At 40.9% G+C, this 27,625-nt stretch overlaps 2 protein-coding genes across 4 annotated transcripts in view; one reads left to right on the top strand and one right to left on the bottom strand.

Moving 5' to 3' along the window:
* Positions 1-9,135: 9,135 nt before the first annotated feature.
* On the top strand, positions 9,136-13,002 carry nme2a (NME/NM23 nucleoside diphosphate kinase 2a). The gene is made up of 5 exons (XM_085415623.1): positions 9,136-9,291; positions 11,036-11,168; positions 12,183-12,284; positions 12,362-12,474; positions 12,561-13,002. Exons 2-5 carry the CDS (start codon positions 11,040-11,042, stop codon positions 12,673-12,675), a joined length of 459 nt encoding a protein of 152 aa, XP_085271749.1. The 5' UTR covers positions 9,136-9,291; positions 11,036-11,039; the 3' UTR covers positions 12,676-13,002.
* A 5,158-nt stretch (positions 13,003-18,160) lies between these two features.
* LOC146663027 (MBT domain-containing protein 1-like) overlaps positions 18,161-27,625 on the bottom strand; it is a 35,640-nt gene continuing 26,175 nt past the window's right edge. For 2 of the 3 annotated variants that reach the window (XM_085415621.1, XM_085415622.1), the window contains 2 exons: positions 19,979-20,134; positions 18,161-19,600 (listed from right to left, as the gene is read on the bottom strand). In XM_085415621.1, the coding sequence (XP_085271747.1) occupies positions 19,482-19,600; positions 19,979-20,134 (275 nt within the window). In that variant the 3' untranslated portion in view covers positions 18,161-19,481. Of the gene's footprint in view, positions 19,601-19,978; positions 20,135-21,418; positions 21,598-27,625 lie in introns of those variants that run through there. The other variant, XR_014912992.1, reaches the window with a different exon arrangement.

The following is a 27,625-nucleotide window of genomic DNA, read 5'->3' as shown; positions in this document are numbered from 1 at the left end:
TGCATCCACATTACACCCGGGCCTGTTTTGCTGTCCGAAACCATCCACATTTCACAGGGCTTGTGTTGCTGGCTGATGACATTCACAAAACACAAGGGCCTTTGATACTGGCTGATGCCATCCACATTACACCAGGGCCAGTGGTGTTGGCTGAGGACATTCACATTACACCAGGGCTTGTGCCAATACCATCCACATTTCACCAGGGCCAGTGTTGTTGGATGAGGCCATCCACATTACAACAGTGCCTGGGCTACTCGTTGATTCCATTCACATTACACCAGGGCCTGTGGTGCTGGCCAATACCATCCACATTTCACCAGGGCCAGTGTTGTTGGCTGAGGCCATCCAGATTACACCCCTGCCAGTGCTTCCTGTGATGCCATCATCACCACATCAGGGCCTGTGCTACTCGTTGATACCATACACATTTCACCAGGGCTTGTGTTGCTGGCTGATGCGATCCACAATACACAAGGGCCTCTGCTACTGGCTGAAGACATTCACATTACACCAGGGCCTGTGGTGCTGGCCAATACCATCGATATTTCACCAGGGCCACTGTTGTTGGCTGAGGCCATAAACTTTACATCAGGGACAGTACTTCCTGTGAGGGCATCTTCACCACACCAGGGCCTGTACTGTTGGCTGAGGCCATACATTTTACACCAGGGAGAGTGCTTCCTGTGAGGTGATCTTCACCAAACAAGGGCCTTTGCCGTGGGCTGAGGCCATTCACATTACACCAGGGTGTGTGGTGCTGACCGATATCATGCACATTTCACCAGGGCCAGTGGTGTTGGCTGAGGCCATACACATTACACCATGGACAGTGCTTCCTGTGAGGCCATCTTCCCCCCACCATGGCCTCTGCTGCCCGTTGATGCCATCCACATTACACCTGGGCCTGTGGTGCTGACCAATCCCATGCGCATTTCACCAGGGCCAGTGGTGTTGTCTAAGGCCATACACCTTAAACCAGGGCCAGTGCTCCCTCTAGGGCCACCTTCACCACACCAGGACCGCGTTGCTGAGTCATACCATCCACATTACACCAGGGCCTGTGCTACTGGCTTAAGCCAACTACATTTCACCAGGGCCTCTGCTTCTGGCTGATGTCATCCACATTACATCAGGGCCACTGCTTCCTGTGAGGACATCTTCACCACACCAGGGCCTATACTGCTTTCTGAGGCCATGTAAATTTGACCAGAACCTGCGTTACTAGCTGATGTCATCCACATTACACCTGGGCCTGTGGTACTGGCTGATGCGATCTACAATACACTAGGGCCTGTGCTACTGGCTGAGGACATTCACATTACATCACGGCCTGTGATGCCGGCTTCTACCATCCACATTACACCAGGGACAGTGCTTCATGTGAGGCCATCTTCACCCTACCAGGGCCTCTTTTACTCGTTGATGCCATCCACATTACACCTCGGCCTGTGGTGCTAACAGATATCATGCACATTTCACCAGGGACAGTGGTGTTGGCTAAGGCCATCCACATTACCTGTTCTACTTGCTGAGGATATTGACATTTCACCAGGGACTGTGTTGGTGGCTGATCCCATCCACAATATACAAAGGCCTGTGCTACTGGCTGATGCCATCCACATTACACCAGGGTCAGTGGTGTTGGCTAAGGCCATTCACATTACACCAGGGCCAGTGGTGCTGACAAATACCATCCATATTTCACCAGGGACAGGGCTTCCTGTGAGGCCATCTTCACCCAACCAGGGCCTCTGCTGCTCGTTGATGCCATCCACATTACACCTGGGCCTTTGATGCCGGCTTGTACGGGTATCACAGGCCGGTAGAAGCCTGGTGTAATGTATCCTGGTGTAATGTGGATAAGTTACACCAGGGACAGTGCTTCCCTTGAGGCAATCTTCACGCCACCAGGGCCTCTCCTTCTCGTTGATGCCAACCACATTAAACCTGGGCGTGTGGTGCCTGATATCATGCACATTTCACCAGGGCCAGTGGTGTTGGCAAAGGCCATTCACACTACACCAGGGTGTGTGATGCTGACCAATACCATCCATATTTCACCAAGGACAGTGTTGTTAGATGAGGCCATCAACATTAAAACAGGTCCTTTTCTAGTGGCTGAGGCCAACTACATTTCACCAGTGCCTGTCTTGGTGGCTGATCCAATCCACAATATACAAAGGCCTGTGCCACTGGCTGATCCCATCCACATTACACCTGGGCCAGTGCTCCCTGTGAGACCATATTCACCACACCAGGGCCTGTGCTGCTGGCTTTTACCATTCTCCTTTCACCAGGGCCTGCGTTGCTGGCTGAGGCCAACTACATTTGACCAGGGACTGTGCTATTCGTTGATTGCATCCACATTACACCCGGGCCTGTTTTGCTGTCCGAAACCATCCACATTTCACAGGGCTTGTGTTGCTGGCTGATGACATTCACAAAACACAAGGGCCTTTGATACTGGCTGATGCCATCCACATTACACCAGGGCCAGTGGTGTTGGCTGAGGACATTCACATTACACCAGGGCTTGTGCCAATACCATCCACATTTCACCAGGGCCAGTGTTGTTGGATGAGGCCATCCACATTACAACAGTGCCTGGGCTACTCGTTGATTCCATTCACATTACACCAGGGCCTGTGGTGCTGGCCAATACCATCCACATTTCACCAGGGCCAGTGTTGTTGGCTGAGGCCATCCAGATTACACCCCTGCCAGTGCTTCCTGTGATGCCATCATCACCACATCAGGGCCTGTGCTACTCGTTGATACCATACACATTTCACCAGGGCTTGTGTTGCTGGCTGATGCGATCCACAATACACAAGGGCCTCTGCTACTGGCTGAAGACATTCACATTACACCAGGGCCTGTGGTGCTGGCCAATACCATCGATATTTCACCAGGGCCACTGTTGTTGGCTGAGGCCATAAACTTTACATCAGGGACAGTACTTCCTGTGAGGGCATCTTCACCACACCAGGGCCTGTACTGTTGGCTGAGGCCATACATTTTACACCAGGGAGAGTGCTTCCTGTGAGGTGATCTTCACCAAACAAGGGCCTTTGCCGTGGGCTGAGGCCATTCACATTACACCAGGGTGTGTGGTGCTGACCGATATCATGCACATTTCACCAGGGCCAGTGGTGTTGGCTGAGGCCATACACATTACACCATGGACAGTGCTTCCTGTGAGGCCATCTTCCCCCCACCATGGCCTCTGCTGCCCGTTGATGCCATCCACATTACACCTGGGCCTGTGGTGCTGACCAATCCCATGCGCATTTCACCAGGGCCAGTGGTGTTGTCTAAGGCCATACACCTTAAACCAGGGCCAGTGCTCCCTCTAGGGCCACCTTCACCACACCAGGACCGCGTTGCTGAGTCATACCATCCACATTACACCAGGGCCTGTGCTACTGGCTTAAGCCAACTACATTTCACCAGGGCCTCTGCTTCTGGCTGATGTCATCCACATTACATCAGGGCCACTGCTTCCTGTGAGGACATCTTCACCACACCAGGGCCTATACTGCTTTCTGAGGCCATGTAAATTTGACCAGAACCTGCGTTACTAGCTGATGTCATCTACATTACACCTGGGCCTGTGGTGCTGGCTGATGCGATCTACAATACACTAGGGCTGTGCTACTGGCTGAGGACATTCACATTACATCACGGCCTGTGATGCCGGCTTCTACCATCCACATTACACCAGGGACAGTGCTTCATGTGAGGCCATCTTCACCACACCAGGGCCTGTACTGCTTTCTGAGGCCATCTACTATTTCACCAGAACCTGCTTTTCTGGCTGATGCCATCCACTTTACACCAGGGCATGTGTTGCTGGCTTAGACCAACTAAATTTCACCAGGGCCTGTGCTACTCGTTGATGCCATGCACATTAAACCAGGGCCTTTGGTTTTGGCCGTTACCATCCACATTTTTACCAGATTGTGTGCTACTTGCGGATTCAATCCACATTGCTGCAGGGCCAGTGCTCACTGTGAGGCCATCTTCACCACACCAGGGCCTGTGCTGCTGGCCAATGCCATCCACATTTCACCAGGGCCAGTGTTGTTTGCTGTGGCCATCCACATTACACCACTACCAGTGCTTCCTGTGAGGCCATCTTCACAACACCAGGGCCTGTGCTAATACCCGAGACCATCCACATTTCACCAGGCCCTGTGCTACTCGTTGATGCAATGCACATTACACCAGGGCCTGTGGTTTTGGTCGTTACCATCCACATTTTTACCAGAGCCTGTGCTATTTGCTGATGCAATCCACATTGCACCAGGGCCTTTGCTGTGCCAATAACATCCACATTACACCTGGGCTTGTTGTGCTGACCGATATCATGCACATTTCACCAGGGCCAGTGATGTTGGCTGAAGCCATACACATTACACCAGGGCCTGCGTTGCTGGCTGAGGCCAACTACATTATACCAGGGACATTGCTTCCTGTGAGGCCATCTTCACTCCACTTCAGCAGGGCCAGTGGTGTAGACTAAGGCTATTCACATTACACCAGGGTGTGTGGTGCTGACCAATGCCATCCATGCTTCACCAGGGACAGTAATGTTAAATGAGGAAATCCACATTACAATAGGGCCAGTGCTCCTTGTGAGGCCATATTCACCACACCAAGGCCTGTGCTGCTGGCTGATACCATCCTCATTTCACAAGGGTCTGTTCTGCTGGCTGATACCATCCTCATTTCACCAGGGCCTGCGTTGCTGGCTGAGGCCATCCACGTATATATACTGTTTCGCCCGAAACAAAGTATATTCCCCAGCACGGGGATATTGAATTGTATAAGATAAAGCCATAAATATGTGTATCTGAGTTTTCTATCAAAAGTTACACCTATTTATATGAAGTTGTACAAAAACGCTTTATTTCGTCAAGACAGTGCGTTTCTTGCAATTTCCATGCATTTGAATGGGGAACTCGCCCGAAACCAAGTATAGGTTTCATTATGTGAATAACTTTAAAATCTTAGCTCAAACAGCTGCAAAACCTGTTTGCCCAGCACGGGGATATTGAATTCTATAAGGCAAAGCCATAAATATGTGTGTCTGAGTCTTCTATAAAAAGTTACAGCTGTCTTTATGAAGTTGATCAAAAACGCTTTATTTCACCACGTTAGTGCATTTCTTACAATCCCATGCATTTGAATGGAGTTCTCGCCCGACACAAAGTACAGGTTTTCATTTTGTGAGTAACTTTATGCTTTATTTCACCACGTTAGTGCGGTTTTCGCAATTACATGCATTTAAATGGAGTTCTCGCCTGACACAAAGTATAGGTTTTCATTATGTGAATAACTTGAAAATCTTAGCTCACACAGCTGGAAAACCTGTTTCCCCAGATGCTGAATTCTATGAGGCAAAGTGCGGTTTTCGCAATTACATGCATTTGAATGAAGTTCTCGCCGGACACAAAGTATAGGTTTTCATTTTATGAATAACTTGAAAATCTTAGCTCAAACAGCTGCATAACCTGCTTGCCCAGCACGGGGATATTGAAATCTACGTATAAGGTAAAGCCATAAATATGTGTCTGAGTCTTCTTTTAATAAGAATCAAATCAAAGCATCTATTGTCATTCAAAGCTTTTTTTGTCATATGTCACAATTATATGAAATATAATTTCTCTGTTCAATGACATTCTTCCTTTGCTGTCCATCTACAAATGCCATGGATAAGGGTTAAAAGAACAGGATAAATAAAGATATAAAATAAGCATAAAAATAGTGGAAGATAAATAAATAAGTCAAAAAATAAATAAGTTAAGATAAGTGAGGTATGCAGATGTCGATGTATAAAGGAGCTCAATGTGCAAAATGAACTTAGTGTGCAAATTGTCCTGATGTGCAAATTGCAGTTGAGGTATGTCATCTGTTCAGGAGTGGGGAAGAAGGAGTTTTGAGTCGGGATGTTCTGGATTTCACACTTCTAAACCTTCGTCTCAAGGACTTAAGTGTGAACAGTCCATTTTGGGGGTGTGTGGGGTCTTTGAGGATGGAGGCAGCTCTCCTCTGGACTCTTCATTGGCAGATGCTCTGCAGAGAGGGCAGCGGAGCCCTGATGATCTTCTCCCCACAGTTATTATCACGCTCTGCAACTGTTTGCAATCCATAGCACCAGAGATGGTGATTACCAGATCACCATCTCTGGTTATCTGTAATCTGATTACTTTTTTCAAGTAACGAGTGAAGTAAGGGATTACTATTGCAAAAACGGTAATTAGATTACCGTTACTTTCCCGTAGGAACGCTGCATTACTGCGTTACTAAAACCGTGATTTTTTGCGAGAATGTCTCACGACAGTGACGTAAGCGAGTGCACCGTTAGTGACAACAGCTGTGTGCAGATCAACAATGGATCATGTATCGATTGTGGGAGAGAGTATGAGGGTGCAGCGTTTAAAGCGTGGAAGTACTGACCTTACTTTGAGTTTGATTCCATAAAAAGTGACAAAAACATTAGTGTCCATTGTGCGTGGGAAGAAAACTTCTTACAGCGAAAAAAAACCCTAAACTTCCGAGCAAGCACCGAGTGCGCAACGACGTAATGGGAAACTCACAGAGAAAGTCGCGGATTCTTCAACTGACCGCGGCACACCTGCACCAGGGTAAACCTCCGCCTACCGCAGTCCTGCTTTACAGGTGAAAATGGAGCAACAGGACCGCTGAGTCTTTGACTTTATTTATTTTCTGCACAAAAAATATTTTATTTTATGTGCTGGAATGTGCAGAAAATAGGTTTAAATGTTAAACTAATTTATTCAAGTCAGAGAATGTTGCATATAATTAAATTTTTGCTTGATGCATAAAGTTAAAAGATTAAAACTAATAAAACAAGTTTTAAAAAGAGACTTTTCCATTTGATTACATTTTATATGATGGATTGTGCAGAAAAAGTAGAATTGGGGTGAAAGATCTATCACTTTATCACCTCTTCAGGTTGTAAATCGTGTTTTTTAAAAAGTAACTAAGTAACTAAGTAATTAATTACTTTTGAAAATAAGTAATCAGTAAAGTAACGGGATTACTTTTTTGGGGAAGTAATCAGTAATTAGTTACTGATTACTTTTTTCAAGTAACTTGACCAACACTGCATAGCACCATGCAGTGATGCAGCTGGTCAATGTGCTCTCCACAGTGCAGCTGTAGAAGCTGCTGAGGATCTTGGCCAACATACCAAATTTCCTCAGCCTCCTCAGAAAATACAGCCGCTGCTGAGCCTTCTTGACCAGCTGTGTGTCCAGGTGAGGTCCTCACTGATGTACAGCTGTCTTTATAAAGTTGTACCCAAACACCTATATCACAGAGACAATGCGTTTCTCACCATTACATGCACTCTCAGTGGGTCATACGTTATCTTTCTCGCCTAAAGAAAAACGCTTCTTCATTTTGTGAATAACTTGAAAATCTTAGATCAAACAGCTGCAAATCCTGATAGCAAACAACAGGGATACTGAATTCTATAGTATTCATGCAGAAATATGTTTGTCTGTGTCTTCTTTTAAAAATTACAGTTATCTTTATGAAGTTGTACCAAAACACCTCATTTCGCCCAGACGACGCGATTCTTACTGTTACAGTAAGTTACGTTGGAATTTGTGTTAGACTTCGTTCTTTTTTTTCCTTTTTCTTCTTTATAATTTAACTGACACTGAAAAATTCTGATCATCATGATTGAGCTTCAGGAAAGCAATGTTATACCCAATAAAGGAGGGCTGGTTAATAGTGGTTAAAGGTTGGTTTTGATATACAAGTAAAATGGCCATGTCTCTATTCAGTTTAAAGTCTGACCCATAACTGACTTTATCTAAGTTTTAGCCACCACTGGTCTATATTTTCATTAAAATAATTTGAATAATTTTGTTCTAGCTGATTATAACAAAACTTGAAGTACAAAAAAACCCCAAACCAGCTATTCCAGATTGAAAGGATCTATGCTGACACAGTGGTTTATATGAATCTACCTCTCATACATGATACAACGTGATAATGTAAATGTGACAATGTGGCAGGTTAAGTCAGGGATGTCAAACATAAGGCCCGGGGGCCAGACTCCAGTCCACCTTACTAGATGGCACTATTGGAAGGAAAATGTGAAGAACAGAAATGTTGAACTTTTAATTGTTTTTTCATGAGTTTTAAAGGTTTTCCTACTGACGAAGATTTTCTTGGCCCTTCAAGCTACACCTGAGTAATCAAATAATAGATTTTTGTAATATTACAAAATTACTTTTTAAAATTTGAAACACAAAGACTAGCACTTCATTTATTTATTTTTAATATAAACTATCTCAGGATTACATGTGTAATTGAAACATTACTTTCACTGGTCCCATCCACATAAACTCAAAGTGGGCTGTATGTGGCCTGTGATGTAAAATTAGGTTGTTGTTTTTTTTTTTTTTGCCTGTCCCATTTGGTTCTTTAGTCGTCAGAATTGTTGTCTGAAGACCAACAAGGATACCCAATGGATTTACTTTGCCAAATGGATCATCGTGGCATTGCCGTATTGGTCCATTTGATCGACCTTTGTTTTTATTGTTTATTATATTTTATTTTCAGATGTTACAGACGGGACAGACATGAGTGAGGGATAGGAAAGGGAGAAAGAAATAGGAAGGAAAAGAAAAACAGAAGGGGAGAGGGACAGTGAGAAAGGGAGAGAAAAAAATCTCCTGGATCACCTGTTGAGAGAAGAAGAATAGAAAACAAGCAAAAAAAAAAACCCAAAGCAACATACTAAACACAACACCATCGCATTAATCTAGCTAAGTGTAAATAGCAGTAAATACTGAATATTCAATGTTGTTGTGCAGCACGCAGGACAGACAGCGCACAATGTGCTTTGAAGTAGCAGCCAAGAAAGGTGTAATTTAAGTCTATGAGCAGTGAACACCCGTGTGCATACCTGTGTGGGTCAGCGCGCTTGTATTCAAATGGTTTCCCCATGTAATGGTCTGCAAGAGGATGTAGCAAAAAAAAAAAACGCGCACGCTTTAGTTCGGATTTTCACCATTTTGTCTTGACTTGTGATATTGTTATTCATATGGGTTTTTGAAGAGGTACTTCTAGCAACCACAAGGAGGAGTATTGTACATACACTTGACATATTTGTCCTAGTGTCTCGCCGTCGTACGAAGTCTCCGCCTTCGTGGATAAGAATCCGCTGCGCACCCTCTGTAGGTCTTTGCAGACGTCAACCGTGGTAACTGCTGTTTGTCCCTTACCCGGATTCTACGTGTTAAGGTATTGTTAGCGTATGGGTACATGCACTGGTATGACAAATCGGTGTTAACATCGGTCGGTTGTTTTCTCAATACCGATGGTAAAATGTCTGAAGTGAGCTTTTATTAAAGTGATGTTAAATTGGTGGTTTTTTTGTTTGTTTTACGCTCAGTACAGTCAAAGGTCCAGGTGAAATTTGTAAATTGCTATACTTAACAAAGTAGTATAGCACGCGGTTTCGGTACGATCCTGGAACGTAACGTGGCTTTTTAAGGTACTGCGCTGTACTGTGAACAAAAGAAACCATGTGTATGTGAAGGCTTGGGCCTACTCGTGAAAAGGTGCGCGGGTTAGGTGTTCAGCTCGCTGTTTTGACATAAACTGGATGCTCAGGCATGAAGGCAACTAGTAGTTAACAGGGTGCAGTTCGCTCCTCTTAAACTTGCTTGTGAAACCGCGTCGACATGCCAATAGAGCGCCTTCCGCGTGTCGTTTTACCATTGTCTAAATTATGGCAGACATCTCGATTCGTCAAATAAAGGAGTGACATATGTGAAGCTCGAAAATTTATCAAGGAATTTTGATTTGTCAGTAGCCTATAGGAGTTAACTGTATTGTGCCAAAAGAGATTTCCGGTATTTTCCTAAAAGCGATTGCGGGAATTTAAGCTGTTAGAAGTCTCTTGCTGACCTACAATCTGTCAAAAAATAGTTTAATCCTATCTCTCACTTAGAATGTCACGTAATTTGGAGCCATAAAGAGCCGTCCTATCACAAAGTAGCTGATGCAATGAGCTTTTAGCAAAGTCATTTTTATATATCCGGGTGAAGGGTGTCATTCTTATGTCTAATATTTTTTACTTAGATTAGTAAATAGACGGTAGTCAACGGGATATTCTTAAATATTTAACATTTATTCTTATAAATGTTAAATACTTAAGAATATCAAGACATGGCCCAGAGATGATCTTGAATGGCAAAACACAGAAATGACATTAAATACAACTGTTTTAGGTTACATTCTTTTTAAAGTAATTGTATACATTTCAGTATTTAGAAAGTGTGCAGGAACGATGTATGTTTAGTTGTGTGAAACAGACAACCTCAAATACTAAGCTAACATTCAGGGGACATTGTCAGTTTTACCTGCAGAAATAATAATGAGCCTGCTGCAAATAGGCTTGAACTTGACCCTGCATTGTAGAATAAATGAATGGATCTCATTGGGTAATACTGCTCACATGAAGAGGTGGCACTGGGAGACGGAGATTAGCCCTCGATTTAGAGTTGAGCTTTAAAGCTTGAATGTGTGTCTTTGACCTGTCACACATTGTTGTAGCAGTTAACAGTCAAAACTAATATTATCTTAATTTGGTGTTATATCCAAAATAATATTTTCCCTGTAATTTATCTCCAATTATTAAAAAAAAATAAAAATAAATCCCTAAGCAGTGAGTCGCTGTCACATTCAGAGTCTTGACAGCATGATGAAGATCAATGTGTTCACTGTGTGGGCGGGGCTGCTAGTTCAAGTTTGTCCTCTTTAAATGATCACAGCAAGATGCATACTAAGCCAGGTTGCAAGCTGTACTAGCATTTTCTTTACAATGGGGTCCATGCCCTCAGCATCTTGTCCTCTCATAGTCAGCCCCGCTGCTGACTGTGTCAAATACAGTAAAGTGCTGTGAGTAACTTATCAGACGTGTTCTTTCTGCAGCACATAGGCTGCCTGTTTGTCTTCATCATTCTTGTCTATTTTCTTTCAGAGTCATGGCTGAGCTAAAGGAACGCACATTCATTGCCATTAAGCCTGATGGCGTGCAGAGGGCCATCATTGGTGAGGTCATCAAAAGGTTTGAGATGAAGGGCTTCAAGTTGGTGGGCATGAAGATGCTCCATGTAAGTATAGACTGAAAGAATCCAACCCTTACAGGTGAAACTGTATCATAGTGGTCAACATTTTTGCCCTTAAAACATTTTAACCATCTGCAACATATGCACAGATATTGTAAGTGTGCCAAGTAATGGGTAAGCCTGATTAGCCTACTCATCTGTTCCTGAGTGAAGCACAGCCAATTAGCTGTTAAGGTCTACTGATCCTATAACATTTAACCTGATATGGTAAGGTGCTGCTTTATGTGAACATCAAGTTTGCTTAAGTTATAAACCTGCAACACTTAAATATTTCTGTTTAAACATCTGTCCTGTTAGCGTTGGTGTGATAAACATGTTCTGATGATATGGTACTGGCCTAAATTTCCATGCAATTTCTGAGAAATTGGTGTGATTGTTTCTACACCCAGACTTCGTCTGTTGCTTGCGGCTAAAAAGCTGGGGGTAAACATGTTGATAAAGTTGCCAATTATATGCAGTAGCGAATGGGTACTAATGCAGTTTCTAGAGCTGCATCAGTACACATATGGTGACAACACAGTTACTGTGATACTACAACAGAGGTCTCGAACTCCAGTCCTCGAGGTCTGGTGTCTTAAAACATGTGTCCCTGTTGCAACACACCTGAATTAGGTCATTATAGAACTTGACTACATGCTGAAATGGCAACCCCTAACCCTACTCGAGTAAATTTAAGTAAATGTAAGTGTTTGGAAAAGTGTACTTCTAACAGTACTTTGATTGCACCATGTTCATTCACTCATGAGCTGCTGTAACATGAATCAAATGGCTGCATTGTATGCTACTAATTGTGTGTTGCAGCAGGGGCACATGGAAAAGTTTCAGGACACCGGCCCTTGAGGACTGGAGTTCGAGACCCCTACACTACAATTAGAGTGCTTCATCTGAAATTACAAGTATTACAGCAAAGCAGCGAGTGAAATGAAGTACAAATGATGACTCACAAATTAGGATGTGAAAGTGAACATTTACGAAACTGCCTTGTTTTCTTTGCTGCAGGCCTCTGAGGACCTCCTGATGAAGCATTATGTTGACCTAAAGGACAGACCATTCTTTCCTACTCTCATCAACTATATGAGGTCTGGTCCAGTGGTTGCCATGGTAAGACTCTATGTATGTATGCATGTCAACAGTTCAAGGTCAGATCTTAACCTCATTATCTGTCATGGTTGCTTCAGGTGTGGGAAGGCAAGGGTGTGGTGAAGACAGGCAGGGTGATGCTGGGAGAGACTAACCCTGCTGATTCTAAGCCTGGAACCATCAGAGGAGACTTCTGTATTGATGTCAGCAAGTGAGTTATCTTCGCATGATGGCAGATGTGAAACAATAGCGTGTATGAAGTGTATAGTCACTTTCTGACTCTGTCCTCTTCTTAAGGAACATCATCCATGGCAGTGACTCGGTGGAGAGTGCCAACAAGGAAATTTCCTTGTGGTTTAAAGATGATGAGCTTGTCAACTACACTAGTTGTGCCTTCAGCTGGCTCTACTGAGCTGCTCTGGGTCTGGAGCTCCCACCTCACCACTGCTTGGGCACAAAGTGAAACTCTTGCCTCAGATTTCCTGTGGTAAGCTGTAGCCTGGAGGGAGAAGAACTTGTGTAAATCCTTTGTCTTTCACAATTCACCCCTCTTGTCCTTTACATTACCACTGTGCTCTGATTTGGTCTCTGTGGGGCCACGTGTAGTCCGAATTCATTCCTGAGCAAGGACCATCTAGTCCTTCAATGTACATCGTTTAATGATTCCAAACCTGTCTTTGACTGTCTGTTTTGTTAACGGTAATTTGCTTTACAATAAAATAAAATAGCTGGCATCCTGTCTGTGTCATTGGTACTTATGTTCCTGTGTGTGTGTGGGGGGGGAGGGGGGGTTAAAATGTGGTGACTTTAGGCAGGATTAGTGTTAATTAGCCTGACAGTCTGTATTAGCAACTTCCTAATCTGACTAGATTAGGAAACTGCTTTCATACTGTCAATAGTTTAAAGCAACTTTATCATCCTTCCAGACATTGATGACTAATAAGAAAAATCTTTTAAGACTTCCAACTATTAAATGAACCATGTCAGTTTGCTGAGGAAAGGGGATTGGGTTTTTGCAATTGGCAGTGATCATTAAAAAACTTGAATTGGGTTCACAGTTCATCTTCCAGGTCTGAAAGTGAAGCTGATCATCTCACAGTGTTTTATGGCTATTATATCCCACCGGGTCAGCCAGCAGCATTGATTCGATGATTCAGATTTTCAAATTGACAGAATCTAGAGGTACAAAGACAGATTTTTAGTAGATAGAGGTAAACTTTTCTGAAAATCTTGAGAATGAGGCAGTGCAGTTCATCTCTAACGATCAGTCTGTGCTGTGCACTTCGCTGCAGATCAGTGCCAGAACTAGTTTGTGATGGTGCTGGTAAATTGAGTTTCTGGTGTAGTTCTTCACGGTTAAGTCTGATGCAAAATAGTACGTTTCATTATGAGGCACACTAACATGCTATGGTCTATTTTGATTCTCTGTGCATGTTCAAAGATGTATTGTCCAATGGTGAAGCAGAGAGGATTGGCAGTGTTACACTGAATACAAGTTTAATAATTCAAAAAAGTAATCTTTTTATAAAAGTCACCAGAAACTTTCACAGCCATGCAGAAACAGTTGGCAACGCTTGTAAACAAAGACAACCAAATTGTAATCCAAACTTCTGGCTTTATTTACATGGTCAAAGCTTAGTCACAGCACAAATTAATCATATAAACAGAAACTTGTATACACTATCAAAAAGATGTACAAACTTGAAACTGCAATTTTGAAAATGTACCTCTAGGGTTATTGTTAATATCAATAGATTTATAACTGACAGATACTCCCTCCCCCCACCTCAATTTGTATCGAAAATAAATTTTTCACTATAACTCAATTTACCAGACAATCTCTCTCCCCATATATATATATATATATATATATATATATACACATATACATATATACATATACATATACATATATACATATATATACACACATACATACACACACACACACACACACACACACACATAGCACCACAATATAATCAGGAGGGGAAGTGATCGCATACAAAAGACCCGTGTTAGAAGCCAGGAAAGAGGATCAAAACAAAACAACTTCAGCATTTACCTAATTATTCTCATCTAGAAGAACCAGATCAGCTGCAAGACCTCCATAACCAAACGGTTTCTATGGAAGGCTATCAGTGCCAGGAAAAGGCAAAAACAAAACTGGATTACACAAATATTCAGCAAACGCAATAAAGCTGCAAGTCTGATTTTATTTTGTTTCAATTTTGGCTTAACACCAAAATTAGGAAAATTCTGACTTGGCATTTGTCACGTTTGTCTTACTTGGAAAATGAAATAATATAAATTGTTATCAGGTAATGTTATTCCTGATATTATGACATATTGTTCTCACTATTACTGTTTTGGTAGAGTAACATTTTTATTATTACTGTTACGTGCCACCAAAATCAAAATCATCAACCTGCTTTCATCTCAAGCTACTGAGATTCAAAATCTTTAAATATATAAGCAACTGTGGATGGAGCATTAGGAAAGAAGGTAAATCAAAAAGTACATTTTCTACAAGAAAATATTAGGAACTGGAGATCTGAAATAACATTTGATTACTTGGGGTTTAATCTAAAGGAGGCCAGAAACAGAACAGTCATTTTGTTTTTGTACAAATACGTTTTGCTGATCAGGTATTTTAATGTTTCCTTTTGCCTTCATACATTACAGGAACATGAGCACCTTCTCAAAGGGCTCATGTCAATGAGTCTTGCACTTATTGTAAGACAATCATTTATTGTTTCACAATCAAAAACCTTTGCATTTCTTGTACAAGTTTCTCTTAAAAGGAAAACAATTGTTTTCCTTTTAAAACAATTGTTTTCAAATCTCAGGAGATGAACTTAAACATGAATGCAGAATGGTTCATCTTGAGTGTTCGGAAGCAAAAGAGTTCTAATTAAGGAATCATAACTTAATTCTTAAATGAATTTTGTTTTTAAACACAGCTTAATACCAAATGTTGATATTTAACTATCATTTTAAAGGATAGTGATGATGATCTTTTAGCAACAGTCTTCCTCATTCATATATATATTTATTGTGTGTGTGTGTTATTTTTATATGTGTATATGTAAGTCCAAAAGGTTTGACTATTGCTCTCAAAAGACATTCTGTAATTAAGCAACAATGGGATCTATGACTGACGGGGGGGGGGGGGGGAATCAAACAAAAAAAAAACATTTACATACTTTTATGATGCTGGAGATGCAAATTTCTGTTATGTCAATTAACATAAATTTATGCCCCTCCATTTTTATGTTTTACATGAATTTTTAATTTCTGGGAAGTAAGTTTTGACAGTTCTGTTTCTTGAAAATTCTGAAATAAATTTAAAAATGTACTAAATATGCCATCACAAATCAGAATCACAATTCTGGGGAGGCTTCAGCGTTCAAATATCACGACCTGCTTCAAAATCTGTCGTTTTAAAACCTTGTTTGCTTCCATACAATAAATCTACAAGATCAAAATGCCTTTGGGGTTTTCAAACCCTGCTGATTCACACAACCTTTACAAAGGATCAAAACTTCCTGAGAATTGAACCATTCAATTGAATCTTTGAATCTGAAACTTGTTAGTTTACCTTTACTGAGAAGTTTACAGATTCTCTGCATTTAAAAGCATCCTTTGGCCATAAAGTGAGCATTCTTTTTAAACCCTTTGACCATAAAAGTCACAGTTATACAACACCCTATTGTTAATTTTTCTTACATGCTAATGATAACAGTGTAGTGATCGTGAAATTTGCAGGCGCTATAAATTTTACTTAGTATAGCAAAATAAGATTGGATCTATTAATATTGCATTACATTCAAAATAGAAGACTTCCTCATGTGTTGCAATAATATTATTCCACGTTTGAAGTCTAGCCTTCAAGTGGATTATTTTCAGGTTGTTGATTTTTTTCCATTTGCATAAGCCAACACACTGCAATAGTCTATTTCATGCTCTCGCTTTAGCTAAACATAGCTAGCATCAGGAGGTAGTAGATAAACGGTTGCAAAAATCGAGCTCTAAGAATAATCAAAGGTGGTCTGTTGTCTTTTCCATTTTCTGGCTAAAGATGATTTCTTTGTTTGATTCCATCACAGTGGTGGAGTATAAATATATGTATTTACATACAATATATGTTTTTATGCCACTATGCTATGTGAATGCTGCCTTCAGAGACGATAGGAAAAGCAGTGCATTGTTTAATTATCAAGAACAACCTGTCATTCTGTGGCTCAGATGAATCATAAACTAGCTTGCATACATGGCTTTATCACTCGTACGCACACCCACACACACAAACCCTACAAACATTTTGCATATTACTTGAAGACCTGTTTGGTTATAAGTTTGCTGTAACCAAGGTAGATTCTCCCACTTTGTCTTAACATGGGAGTCCAGCCACCTATATTGAGTGACAGAAACTAAATGGAGTATGTAGTCTCAAGTATGCCACATACAGTATTTAATCATATTCCATTAACTAAAGAATAAACCAACAACAGCCATGAAGTGAATTTACATTTCTGCCATCTACCTCCTTAACTTTCTATCCAGCAGATTAGGGTTGGTGGGGCGTTTAAAATGTAATTTTCTAATAAACTTTTGTATGCATTTAATATTTTTAAGTGATTCATATGTATTTAATACTACTACTACTACTACTCAATGAATTCTATAATTCCCATTTCATTATGTCATACGTTACATTTCTTCAGAATAAGGAAAAAAATTTTTCCTTTCAAGATTTTCTGTATTGCATATTATTTTTTAAAAATTAAATAATAGATTGAATATAATTGTGGCACACTGCAGATGCAGATTTGGGTAAAATTACAACTGAAATCAAAAGAAAAAGGACATGACATGTATATTGATAAACCTTTAACAGAATACCAAGATTATTATGATTATGTCCAGGGACCAAGTGATAAGACAAGTCTCTGATAAGACTGAAGTTCATCTTTTACAGCAGCTACAATCAGAGAGTAAAGCTCAAAGCATATTGTATGGCCGGGCAGTGGGGACATGTCATCATATCCTATCATAACAGTGCGATTTTTCATTTAAACTTTGCGACCTGCTGCTTACTTACACTTCCTGTTTCTTCTGAAATATTCTCATATCATCAAAATGTGGAGCTTTTTTTTTTTCTTTTTCTTTTTAAAAAAAAAAAAAACCAAACAAACAAAAAAAGCCATTTTCATTTCCACAGCTTCAGTAATCCTTTTTTTATCAGTACAGCACACAGAATCTGAAGCTACCCCAGTGATAACTGCTTCAACAACTGCTCATTCACAGAGGTACTGCAGGACCAAAAACTCAAGCTTAGCTCCAAAAGCAAGTCATAACCCCCACATACAATGTTCAGCTTTACAGCATTAAAAGAAAAATGTGCTTATATCCCAGTATATGGCCAAGTTGTGGTGTGAGACACACTACCACAGGCAGCTGTGGTGTGGCTGGCAACAGGCCACACCTCCATTAACTGGCGTCACTGAACTAGACTTCTGGACTATACTTGTGTTGTTGATGCCTTTTGGCATCTATTTATCTGACAAATTATCAGCCCTGCTGGTGGAAAATAACATTCAAGATGTTTGTGCTTCACCCTTGGTGAGTGAAAACCTGAGTGTTTTATTAGCAGTAATTAGGCGGTATGTGGCTGCTAACCACCTAGCTAGCATTTGCTGGTAACTTAGCCACCTGTTGTTCAATTATGTTCATTTCTGGCTCCAAGAAACAAAACAAAAAGGGTCAAAACTTAAATGTTGACAGTTAAAAATTGAAAACCAATGGTTCGTGGTAGCCATGTCCATATTTTATATATTGTCTATACAAGCTCAGTGGAATGTGAAAAAAGTGTTTTTGTTTGTTAATATAAAAAAAAAAAAAAAAAAAAAAAAAAAAAAAAAAAAAAAAAGCAACAGCTGCATAAGATGTGTTTTTGTATAAAGCTGCACCAGAAAGTGGGAAAACCCTGTAAATGTGGATTAAAAAAAAGAAAATCTACTAACAAAAAATAAGTGATAAGATACCCTAAAAGGTCAATGAAGAACTTGGCTTCTCAAATGGGCTCAAAAAGACTTCTTAGTTTAAAACATTGCAAAGTTAGTGAAAGGTTAATAATAATAATAATAATAATAATAATAATAATAATAATAATAATAAGATTAGTAGGACATTGAAAAAGAATCTATTATAAAACTACTTTTGTAATGGACTCTGTCAAACTGGTCATCATTTTGTTGAGTCTGGAAAAAAAAAAAGAGCAACAGATTTTGGTTCTGTAATAACTAAATGAGGAATAAATGTAGCTGTGGAAATCTTCTGTTCAATACTATAAGGAAAAAGAACAAAAGGAGGGAACGACCATCATTAATGCTGAGCAGCATGGCAAGAACTCTTTGTGTAGCTCTATCTGAATAGGCCTACACTTACTAGTGAATAGTCACTTTATAAAACAACACGTTACTCAAACAGCCACCAAAACATGAAAAAAGGACATAAAAAAAATCAACCTGAAAATCAAAACAAAATGAAATAAGGAAAAATTCAAGTACTATTATTAAAATTAAAGTCCACCTGGCAATACTGCAAAAATATACACAACTCTGCTCATCTTTCTGACAGCCTTACTTTGCTCATGCAGCTGCTAAACGGCTGACTCTGACATTTTCATACAAAAACAAAAAAAATTAAACAAAAAACCCCCACCACCAACAACCCCCCCCCCCTTCCCATACAACAAACGCAAGAAAACCTAAAGACCTGGCTCAATAAATTGTTGTCACAGTTTCTCCAGGTCTCTGTATGTGGCCCACATTATGGCTGAGGCTGGATGGGCTTGCAAGACATAAAATCATCCAAATAGCTCATCTGGTTCAGATAGCCAAAGAAAGGGAGAAAAAGCTGCAGGTCGTAGAAAGAGAATGCCCAAACATCTATGACCCAGGCCTGACTCTGGGTGCTTTCTATGATTAGACAGGACTTTCTGAGTGATTATGTGGACACACCCCTACAAGGTTAGAAAATCGTTTTAAGTGATGTTGAGGAATGTTATTCCTCATGTGCTGACATTACAGGTGGCCTGTGGCATCACTCTTCAAGTATCCTCTCAGGTGAGTTTGACTCTCCCCATTCCTGATTGTTGGTTTGGTGTTTCCAGAGATGTCCTTTTGTGGTTTCCTCCTCCTCGATTTTGTCACATCAGGGTTCCTGTCTAATGTAGTAACTGCCCGAGCCATTGCTCTCTTGGTCTGAGGTGCCCTGCGAGAAGGTGAATTCATCCACTTCAGCGGTCTCCTCTTTCATTCGCAGGAGAGACTCTAGAGGCAGGAACAGAATGCAGAAGAGAAGAGTAGCAAAGATGAGCCCCTTGTGTTCATGCACTTTGAACAAAAATGCAAGGAGCCTTTGCTTCGGAAGTTAATTTTAAAACCACCTGACAGGCATCAAAATAAATGACCCAGTCCCTACTGTAAAGCACCACTCTACTCTTTACTGACATGAAATATTCATGTTGATAACGAACAGAGAAAGGTTGATTGAATCAGCAGCTTCCAGCCCCACAGTGTAGCCTGGTGACCAGGACTGTCTTCATAGACAGTCCTTCATACACCCCCCCCCCCACACACACACACACGAAAACAACCCAGGATACTTGCAGTGCAGTGCTGGTTTTGTTTTTAAAAGAGTGCCATTACCTGATTTGTGGGTTAGGTGGAAATGGGTGCGGGGTCTGGGCCGAGCTGGCCCCTGGGCAGGGTAAGGGGGTGGACTCTGCTCTTCGTCCCCTGAGAAGCTGCTCCTCCTCCTGCCTGCCTGACTGAAGGGCCGTCGACCAACAGGAATCTTCCTCTCTAAACACCAAGCCAGATGCGGGTAAGCTACCAGGGGGCTCATTACAAATATGGGATGACTTTACGTTTAGATGACTTAGCACTATGAAGTTAAATAAAACCTGCTGTCTGATCATTCCTTTCTGCTAACACTGATATGCCCATCTGAATAAGCCCCTGGTAAGCTGTACTCTGAGTGCTAGACACAAGTAAGCAGATGTACAATTAGCATGATATTATATTTATGCCATATGTGGCAAGCCATATAATACATAATCACAAGCAAATTATAGTATTTCATAGTTGCACAACAGAAGTCCTGGTGCACAAATTTAACACTGCATGAAGCGGGAGCTGAAATTAAAGTTTATGAATTAACAATAACTAAGGTGACTCTGCTCTCAGACAAATTTCCCATAGGATAACATCCCTGTGCCCTACATGCAAGGGCTTGTAAAGACTATGTGGGAGTGAAACAATAATTATAATTTGCTTGTGACTATGATTTATCATGGTTGTGACATATGACATAATTATGAATCCACGGTAAACCAAGATGAATGCTACAGGAACTGTCAGTATTTAAAATAATAACTTTTCGTGTTCCATCTGAGCATCCATGAAGTATGGCAAAGCCATACTTGAAGAGTATCCAGTGCTGATATTGCTGATTTGCCAAAATCTGCAGTTTCTCAAACAACTACTTGAAGCAAACTCCAAAAGGAAGTCAATCCCCATAGACTTCCATAAAAATGTAAAATCTACAGCAGAAATAAACATGTTCAAAGCCTTGTATTAAAAAAAAGAAAGAAAAAAAGCAGGTGCTTCTCTAACTAATTCATGACAATTTTTGGGGTGTGGGAGGGGAGTTAGAGAACTTACCTGGTGAGACTGTATTAAAGCTTAAAGTTATGAACAATATTTTACACAATATCTCAATTCCTTTGGGTCACTTGGTGTTCGCACTTCCTGCAGTAGAGTATCGCTTCCTGGTCCAACACATAGTGGTGTTTTTGTGTAGCGATTTAATTAAAAACTTATAGATAACGTCTTATTTCATAGTGTAATCGTCACATGCTTCATCCGAAGCAAACTCACTGTGTCTTTAGGGATTCCCCAGCTTAGCTCGCAGCCGACTTAACAGCAGGGCCTCTTCACCTGTCCCACCTACACTTTCCCACTCATTGTGTCAGATGATCAGTTATTCCTTGACCTCCTTTAGTAATAATTATTCTTAAAATAAATATAGCCTATTTGCCAGGCCAGGATCACTGAATTGGAGACTGTTTTGCACCCTTGAAATACCTTTAGCTAGCCCAGCCCCTGTAGCTGGTGCAGCCGAAGGTAGTGTAGTGTAGTTCGCTCTCCCCAAGCAGCGGGGAAAACAGGATGGCTGGGTGACGGTGATGAGGAAGCACAGTCTTAAACAGAAGCCCCAGGTACACCACCAACCTGTTCATGTGTCAAACTGCTTTTTCTCCACTCTGCAACACACCCACCAGAGATCAAAATCTTGAAAGTGGCAATTCTGTTCTTAAACATGTGAAGCGAGAGACATCAGCAACCATAGTAATGGTCTTCTAGGGGCCAGAACAGGTGACATTGAGGGAAATTTAAAACTGCTGCCTAAGAGTGAACGTACATTCAGTAAAATTATAATTCACGTCGGTAGTAATGACACCCGGTTATGTCAGTCAGAGATCAGTAAAATTAATATTGAATCGGTGTATAACTTTGACAAAATAATGTCCAGTGCTGGCTGTCCAAAAAGATATCAAGACATCAAGATTTACAGACAATTGGGAAACTTTCAGGTGGAAACCTGGTCTTGTTAGGAGAGATGGCATCCTCCCTGCCAGATTTGTAGAAATAAGAGCTGCTCCATCCAAATTTAACCCACCAAAACGTGACTATCTGGAGCTGGGACCAGGAAGCAGAGTTACAGTCTTACACGCCTCTCTGCAGCTTCTCTCCTCCTGTTATCCCCCCAAAACCCCATCCCCTTAGAGGCTATGTCAGCTCCCAAACAGGCAAAAAACAAAAACAAAAAACCAAACAACAAATCAGCCAAAACAACATTTAAAGATAACAACAACATTTAAACAACATTTTTTAAACATAAAAAAACAAAGAAAGAACAATACAGTATTCTAAACAGCACTGGAGAGTAAAACAGTGAAATGTGGATTATTAAATATTAGGTCTCTCTCTTCCAAGTCTCTGTTAGTACATGAGTTAGTAATTTATCAATAAATCAATTTACTTTGACTTACAGAAACCTGGTTACAGCAGGATGATTATGTTAGTTTGAATGAATCAACACCCCCCGAGTCATAGTAACGATCAGAAACCTCGAGGCACAGGCCGAGGGGGAGGTGTGGCAGCAATCTTCAAGACTGAGAGTTTTAACTCATTTGAAAGACTGATGCTCAGCCTTGTCCACCCCAGCTGTAAAACTCAAAAAACAGTCTTACTTGTTATCATCTATCGTCTACCTAAGCCTTACACTGAGTTTCTGTCTGATTTCTCAGACTTTATATCTGATTTAGTTCTGAGCTCAGATAAAATAATTATTGTGGATGATTTTTAACATCCATGTAGATGCTAAAAATGACAGCCTCAACATGGCATTTAATCTGTTATTAGACTCAATTGGCTTCTCTAAAAATGTAAAAGAACCCACCCACCACTTTAATCACTCTCTAGATCTTGTTTTAACATACGGCATAGAAACTGAACATTTAACAGTGTTTCCTGAAATCCGTCTCTAGTTTGATCATTTCCTGATAACATTTAAACTTACAATAATTGATTACACAGCAGTAGGGAGTAGATTTCATCACAATAGATGCCTTTCTGAAAGTGCTGTAACTAAGTTTAAGAATATAATTCATCCGCTGTTATCGTTTTCAATGCCCTGTACCAACACAGAGCAGAGCAGCTACCTAAACACTACTTAACACAGGTCGATTATCTTTTTAATAATTTTAATAATTATGACTGTGGATACTGTAGCACTTGTGAAAAAGAGAGTCTCAAATCCGAAGTACCTGACTCCATGGTATAATTCTCAAACACGTAGCCTAAAGCAGATAACTCGTAAGCTGGAGAGGAAATAGCGTGTCACAAATCTAGAAGATCATTTAGCCAATCAACTATTTATCACTGATTGAAGAAAATAAGAACAACCCCAGGTTTCTCTTCAGCTCTGTAGCCAGGGTAACAAAAAGTCAGAGCTCTGTTGAGCCAACCATTCCATTAACGTTAAGTAACGATTTCATGAATTTCTTCATAAATAAAATTTTAATCATTGGAGAAAAAATTACTCATTACTGTCTCACAGGCATAACATTTTCTACAGATGCTTTTAGTACCATTGATATTTATTTAAAGTCTTTTTCTCCCATTGACTCTTCTAAGTTAACTTCAGTAATTACTTCCGAACCATCCATGTGACTTTTAGAACCCATTCCTTACTATGTACCACAGGCCTTCAAACTGGCTGTAGTTAAACAGTTACTTAAAAAGCCATCTCTTGACCCACCTGTCTTACCTAATTATAGGCCAATCTCCAACCTTCCTTTCATCTCAAAAATTCAAGTTGAGTAGAGTAGTTGTCAAACACTGCTTGACCTCAGTGAAGCATGTTTGATACTGTCGACCATAATATCCTATTACAGTGATTACATCATGCTTTAGATTTGAATCATATCTATGTAATAGACTCCAATTTGTGCATGTAAATGGAGAGTCCTCTTCACACAATGAGGTTAATCATGGAGTCCCACAGGGTTCAGTGCTAGGACCAATTCTGTTTACATTATACATGCTTCCCTTAGGCAGCATCATCAAATTCAATCTTTATTGGCAGACTTCATGTCCATAAAAACAAAACAAAACACACACACACACACACACACACACACACACACACACACACACACCCAAAACACATGGTATAGACATATATATTAGGGGTGCAACGATATTCGTATCGATATTGAACTGTTCGGTACAGTGCTTTCGGTTCGGTACGCATATGTGTCGAACAATACAACATTTGTAATTTATTTGATCAACTTTCCTTCTGACGATGCTGTCTGTGTTGAGCGCTCAGTGGATCTGCGCTCGACAGTGCAGCCTAGGCGGAGCAGTCGAGTGCAGATTCACTGAGCGCAGGGCAAGCTAGCGAGACAGAAGCTAAGCTCCCGTTGCAACATGGCAAATTGAACCTCCCCAACCCTCATTCAGATCTGGCGTTTGGATTTTGGTTTTCATGTGACGTATGACCCTGAAGGTAAGCGCGTCATGGACAAAAGTGAAACAGTGTCGGATGTGCCACGCAATGCTCAATTACATGGGTGGGAACTAGTGCGTTAGCGTAGTTTGCTCGTTATGGTGTTGGCCGTCCAGCCCCACACACGGGGCGATCCGCGGTAGCTCGTTAACGGAGATTTGCCGTGTTGTGGCATTAACGTCATTTCAGATTAACGCTGACAGCACTAGTGGGAACACAACGAATATGACTGCACATTTACGTCGACATCATCCAAGTGCAAAGACAAGTGGAAGCAGACGCAAAACAACAAGCACGCATGCTACAAACTTTACCCGAGTCATTTAGACAGCCGTTAGCACATGATTCTCCTTATGGGGACCTGTTATGTTTAATATGCTGCTGAGAATATAGCCCAGAAGAAGCGGATAGTATAGCTTTTATTTTGGAAAGAGACATTTCTCTGTAATAAACTCTTTTCCAAAGATGAGTGATTCCTCAATCAGATATATATATATATATATATATATATATATATATATATATATATATATATATATATATATATATATATATATATATATATATATATATTTTTTTTTTTTTTTTATTACTTTTTTGTTTCAGCAACATTAAATTTAAAAACTGTACTTTTGAGTTAAAATATATATTTCTAATTTTGATAAATGACAAATTAAAAGGGCATGTATCGAAAAAAATATCGAACCGTGACCGAACCAAACCGTGAATTTTGTGTATCGTTGCACCGATACACAAAATTCACGGTTTGGTTCGCTACTTTGGTGTCACAGTTCGATGTTTTCGATACACAAAAAAAAAAAAAAAAAAAAAAAAAAAAAAAAAAATAATAATGTTCATGCCTTTTTGATTTTGTCATTTATTAAATTTTCACGGCACATTCCGCACCACATCTCTGTGCGTTCATCATTTGTTTGAAGCCAGCTCACCTCCTGCAACTACTTTTCTGAGAATACGTGCTTCTTTTGTGGTTTGGACTCCTGACATTTCTTTGGAGGTGGAGGAATATCACAGTAATTGCTTAAAGGAGCTTCTTCGATATCTTTAAGAGTTCTAAACAAATGTCTGTCCTCCTCCTGAAAATCTTATGTATGCAAACACATGTTGCAACTTCTTATCTTGTGTGCGTTTTTTATTTTGACAGCGAATGCGCACCTGCAGACCACTTATGTGCAGCCCTGGTTATTTAGCTCGTCATATTGCAGCCACAGAAATTCTTTTGTCCATGAAACCATAAAGCTGCACTTTCTTTTTGCCTTATAGTCTGATTTGTCATTACTTTTCCGTTTTGTGGTAAGCTTTTCTTTGGCTGTCACTTCTTCACCCTGACCTGTCTTATTTGGCTCAGCAGAACTAAAATATATATCCTGCTGCTTTTACACACGTACTCACATAACTCAGCGATTCTCTGCGTGATCAACCTCTCACATGTTTAAGCTGCGGGAGATTTCACTTGTCGTGTTTGCATAGTAAGCTAACGATTGATAAGACGATGTCAGAGGAATTGGTGCGCAAATTATCATCACTCACAGATCAGTGCTGTCGCTCTCTATACACAGTTCGCGCGATTGCAAAGTGAAAGCAAAAAACAAGCGCAAATTCAAACTCAATTTCAATATGTCACATATTGACAGTAGCTCACCGATGCCAATGACATAATTACCCAGCTACATTTCCGAAAGAATGCAAAAGCATTGACATATATTTTTCCTTCCTGCGATAGCCCGACGGGCAGGGAAGAGATAGATTTTGGTAACCCGACTGGAAAAAAAAAATCGCTAGCCCCGGGACGTCACTCATCTTTGGAAAAGAGAGTTTATTACAGAGAAATGTCTCTTTCCAAAATAAAAGCTATACTATACGCTTCTTCTGGAGTATACTCTCAGCAGCATATTAAACATATCAGGTCCCCATAAGGAGAATCCTGTGCTAACGGCTGTCTAAATGACTCGGGTAAAGTTTGTAGCATGCGTGCTTGTTGTTTTGCGTCTGCTTCCACTTGTCTTTGCACTTGGAAAATAAGTATTTGGTCAATAACAAAAATACAACTCAATACTAACATGTAACATAACCTTTGTTGGCAATAACAGAGGTCAAACGTTTACTATAGGTCTTTACCAGGTTTGCACACACAGTAGCTGGTATTTTGGCCCATTCCTCCATGCAGATCTTCTCGAGAGCAGTGATGTTTTGGGGCTGTCGCCGAGCAACACAGACTTTCAACTCCCACCACAGATTTTCTATGGGGTTGAGGTCTGGAGACTGGCTAGGCCACTCCAGGACTTTCAAATGCTTCTTACGGAGCCACTCCTTTGTTGCCCGGGCGGTGTGTTTTGGATCATTGTCATGTTGGAAGACCCAGCCTGGTTTCATCTTCAAAGTTCTCACTGATGGAAGGTGGTTTTGGCTCAAAATCTCACGATACATGGCCCCATTCATTCTGTCCTTAACACGGATCAGTCGTCCTGTCCCCTTGGCAGAAAAACAGCCCCATAGCATGATGTTTCCACCCCCATGCTTCACAGTAGGTATGGTGTTCTTGGGGTGCAACTCAGTATTCTTTGTCCTCCAAACACGACGAGTTGAGTTTATACCAAAAAGTTCTACTTTGGTTTCATCTGACCACATGACATTCTCCCAATCCTCTGCTGTATCATCCATGTGCTCTCTGGCAAACTTCAGACGGGCCTGGACATGCACTGGCTTCAGCAGCGGAACACGTCTGGCACTGCGGGATTTGATTCCCTGCCGTTGTAGTGTGTTACTGATGGTGACCTTTGTTACTTTGGTCCCAGCTCTCTGCAGGTCATTCACCAGGTCCCCCCGTGTGGTTCTGGGATCTTTGCTCACCGTTCTCATGATCATTTTGACCCCACGGGATGAGATCTTGTGTGGAGCCACAGACCGAGGGAGATTATCAGTGGTCTTGTATGTCTTCCATTTTCTGATGATTGCTCCCACAGTTGATTTTTTCACACCAAGCTGCTTGCCTATTGTAGATTCACTCTTCCCAGTCTGGTGCAGGTCTACAATACTTTTCCTGGTGTCCTTCGAAAACTCTTTGGTCTTGGCCATGGCGGAGTTTGGAGTCTGACTGTTTGAGGCTGTGGACAGGTGTCTTTTATACAGATGATGAGTTCAAACAGGTGCCATTCATACAGGTAACGAGTGGGGGACAGAAAAGCTTCTTACAGAAG

The sequence above is a fragment of the Rhamphochromis longiceps genome, linkage group LG8, assembly GCF_057381845.1.
Source record: "Rhamphochromis longiceps isolate RC_006_pf linkage group LG8, R_longiceps_female_GT1.1, whole genome shotgun sequence".
Classification (NCBI taxonomy): Eukaryota; Metazoa; Chordata; class Actinopteri; order Cichliformes; family Cichlidae; genus Rhamphochromis; species Rhamphochromis longiceps.
This window is presented reverse-complemented; position numbering and strand designations above follow the sequence as displayed.

What these genes read in the sequence shown, in the direction of transcription:
- nme2a (XM_085415623.1), top strand. Translation starts at nt 11,040, where the DNA reads ATGGCTGAGCTAAAGGAACGCACATTCATTGCCATTAAGCCTGATGGC. An exon ending in TGGGCATGAAGATGCTCCAT is followed by an intron (nt 11,169 to 12,182) that starts GTAAGTATAGAC and finishes TCTTTGCTGCAG; the next exon opens with GCCTCTGAGGACCTCCTGAT. An exon ending in TTCTGTATTGATGTCAGCAA is followed by an intron (nt 12,475 to 12,560) that starts GTGAGTTATCTT and finishes CCTCTTCTTAAG; the next exon opens with GAACATCATCCATGGCAGTG.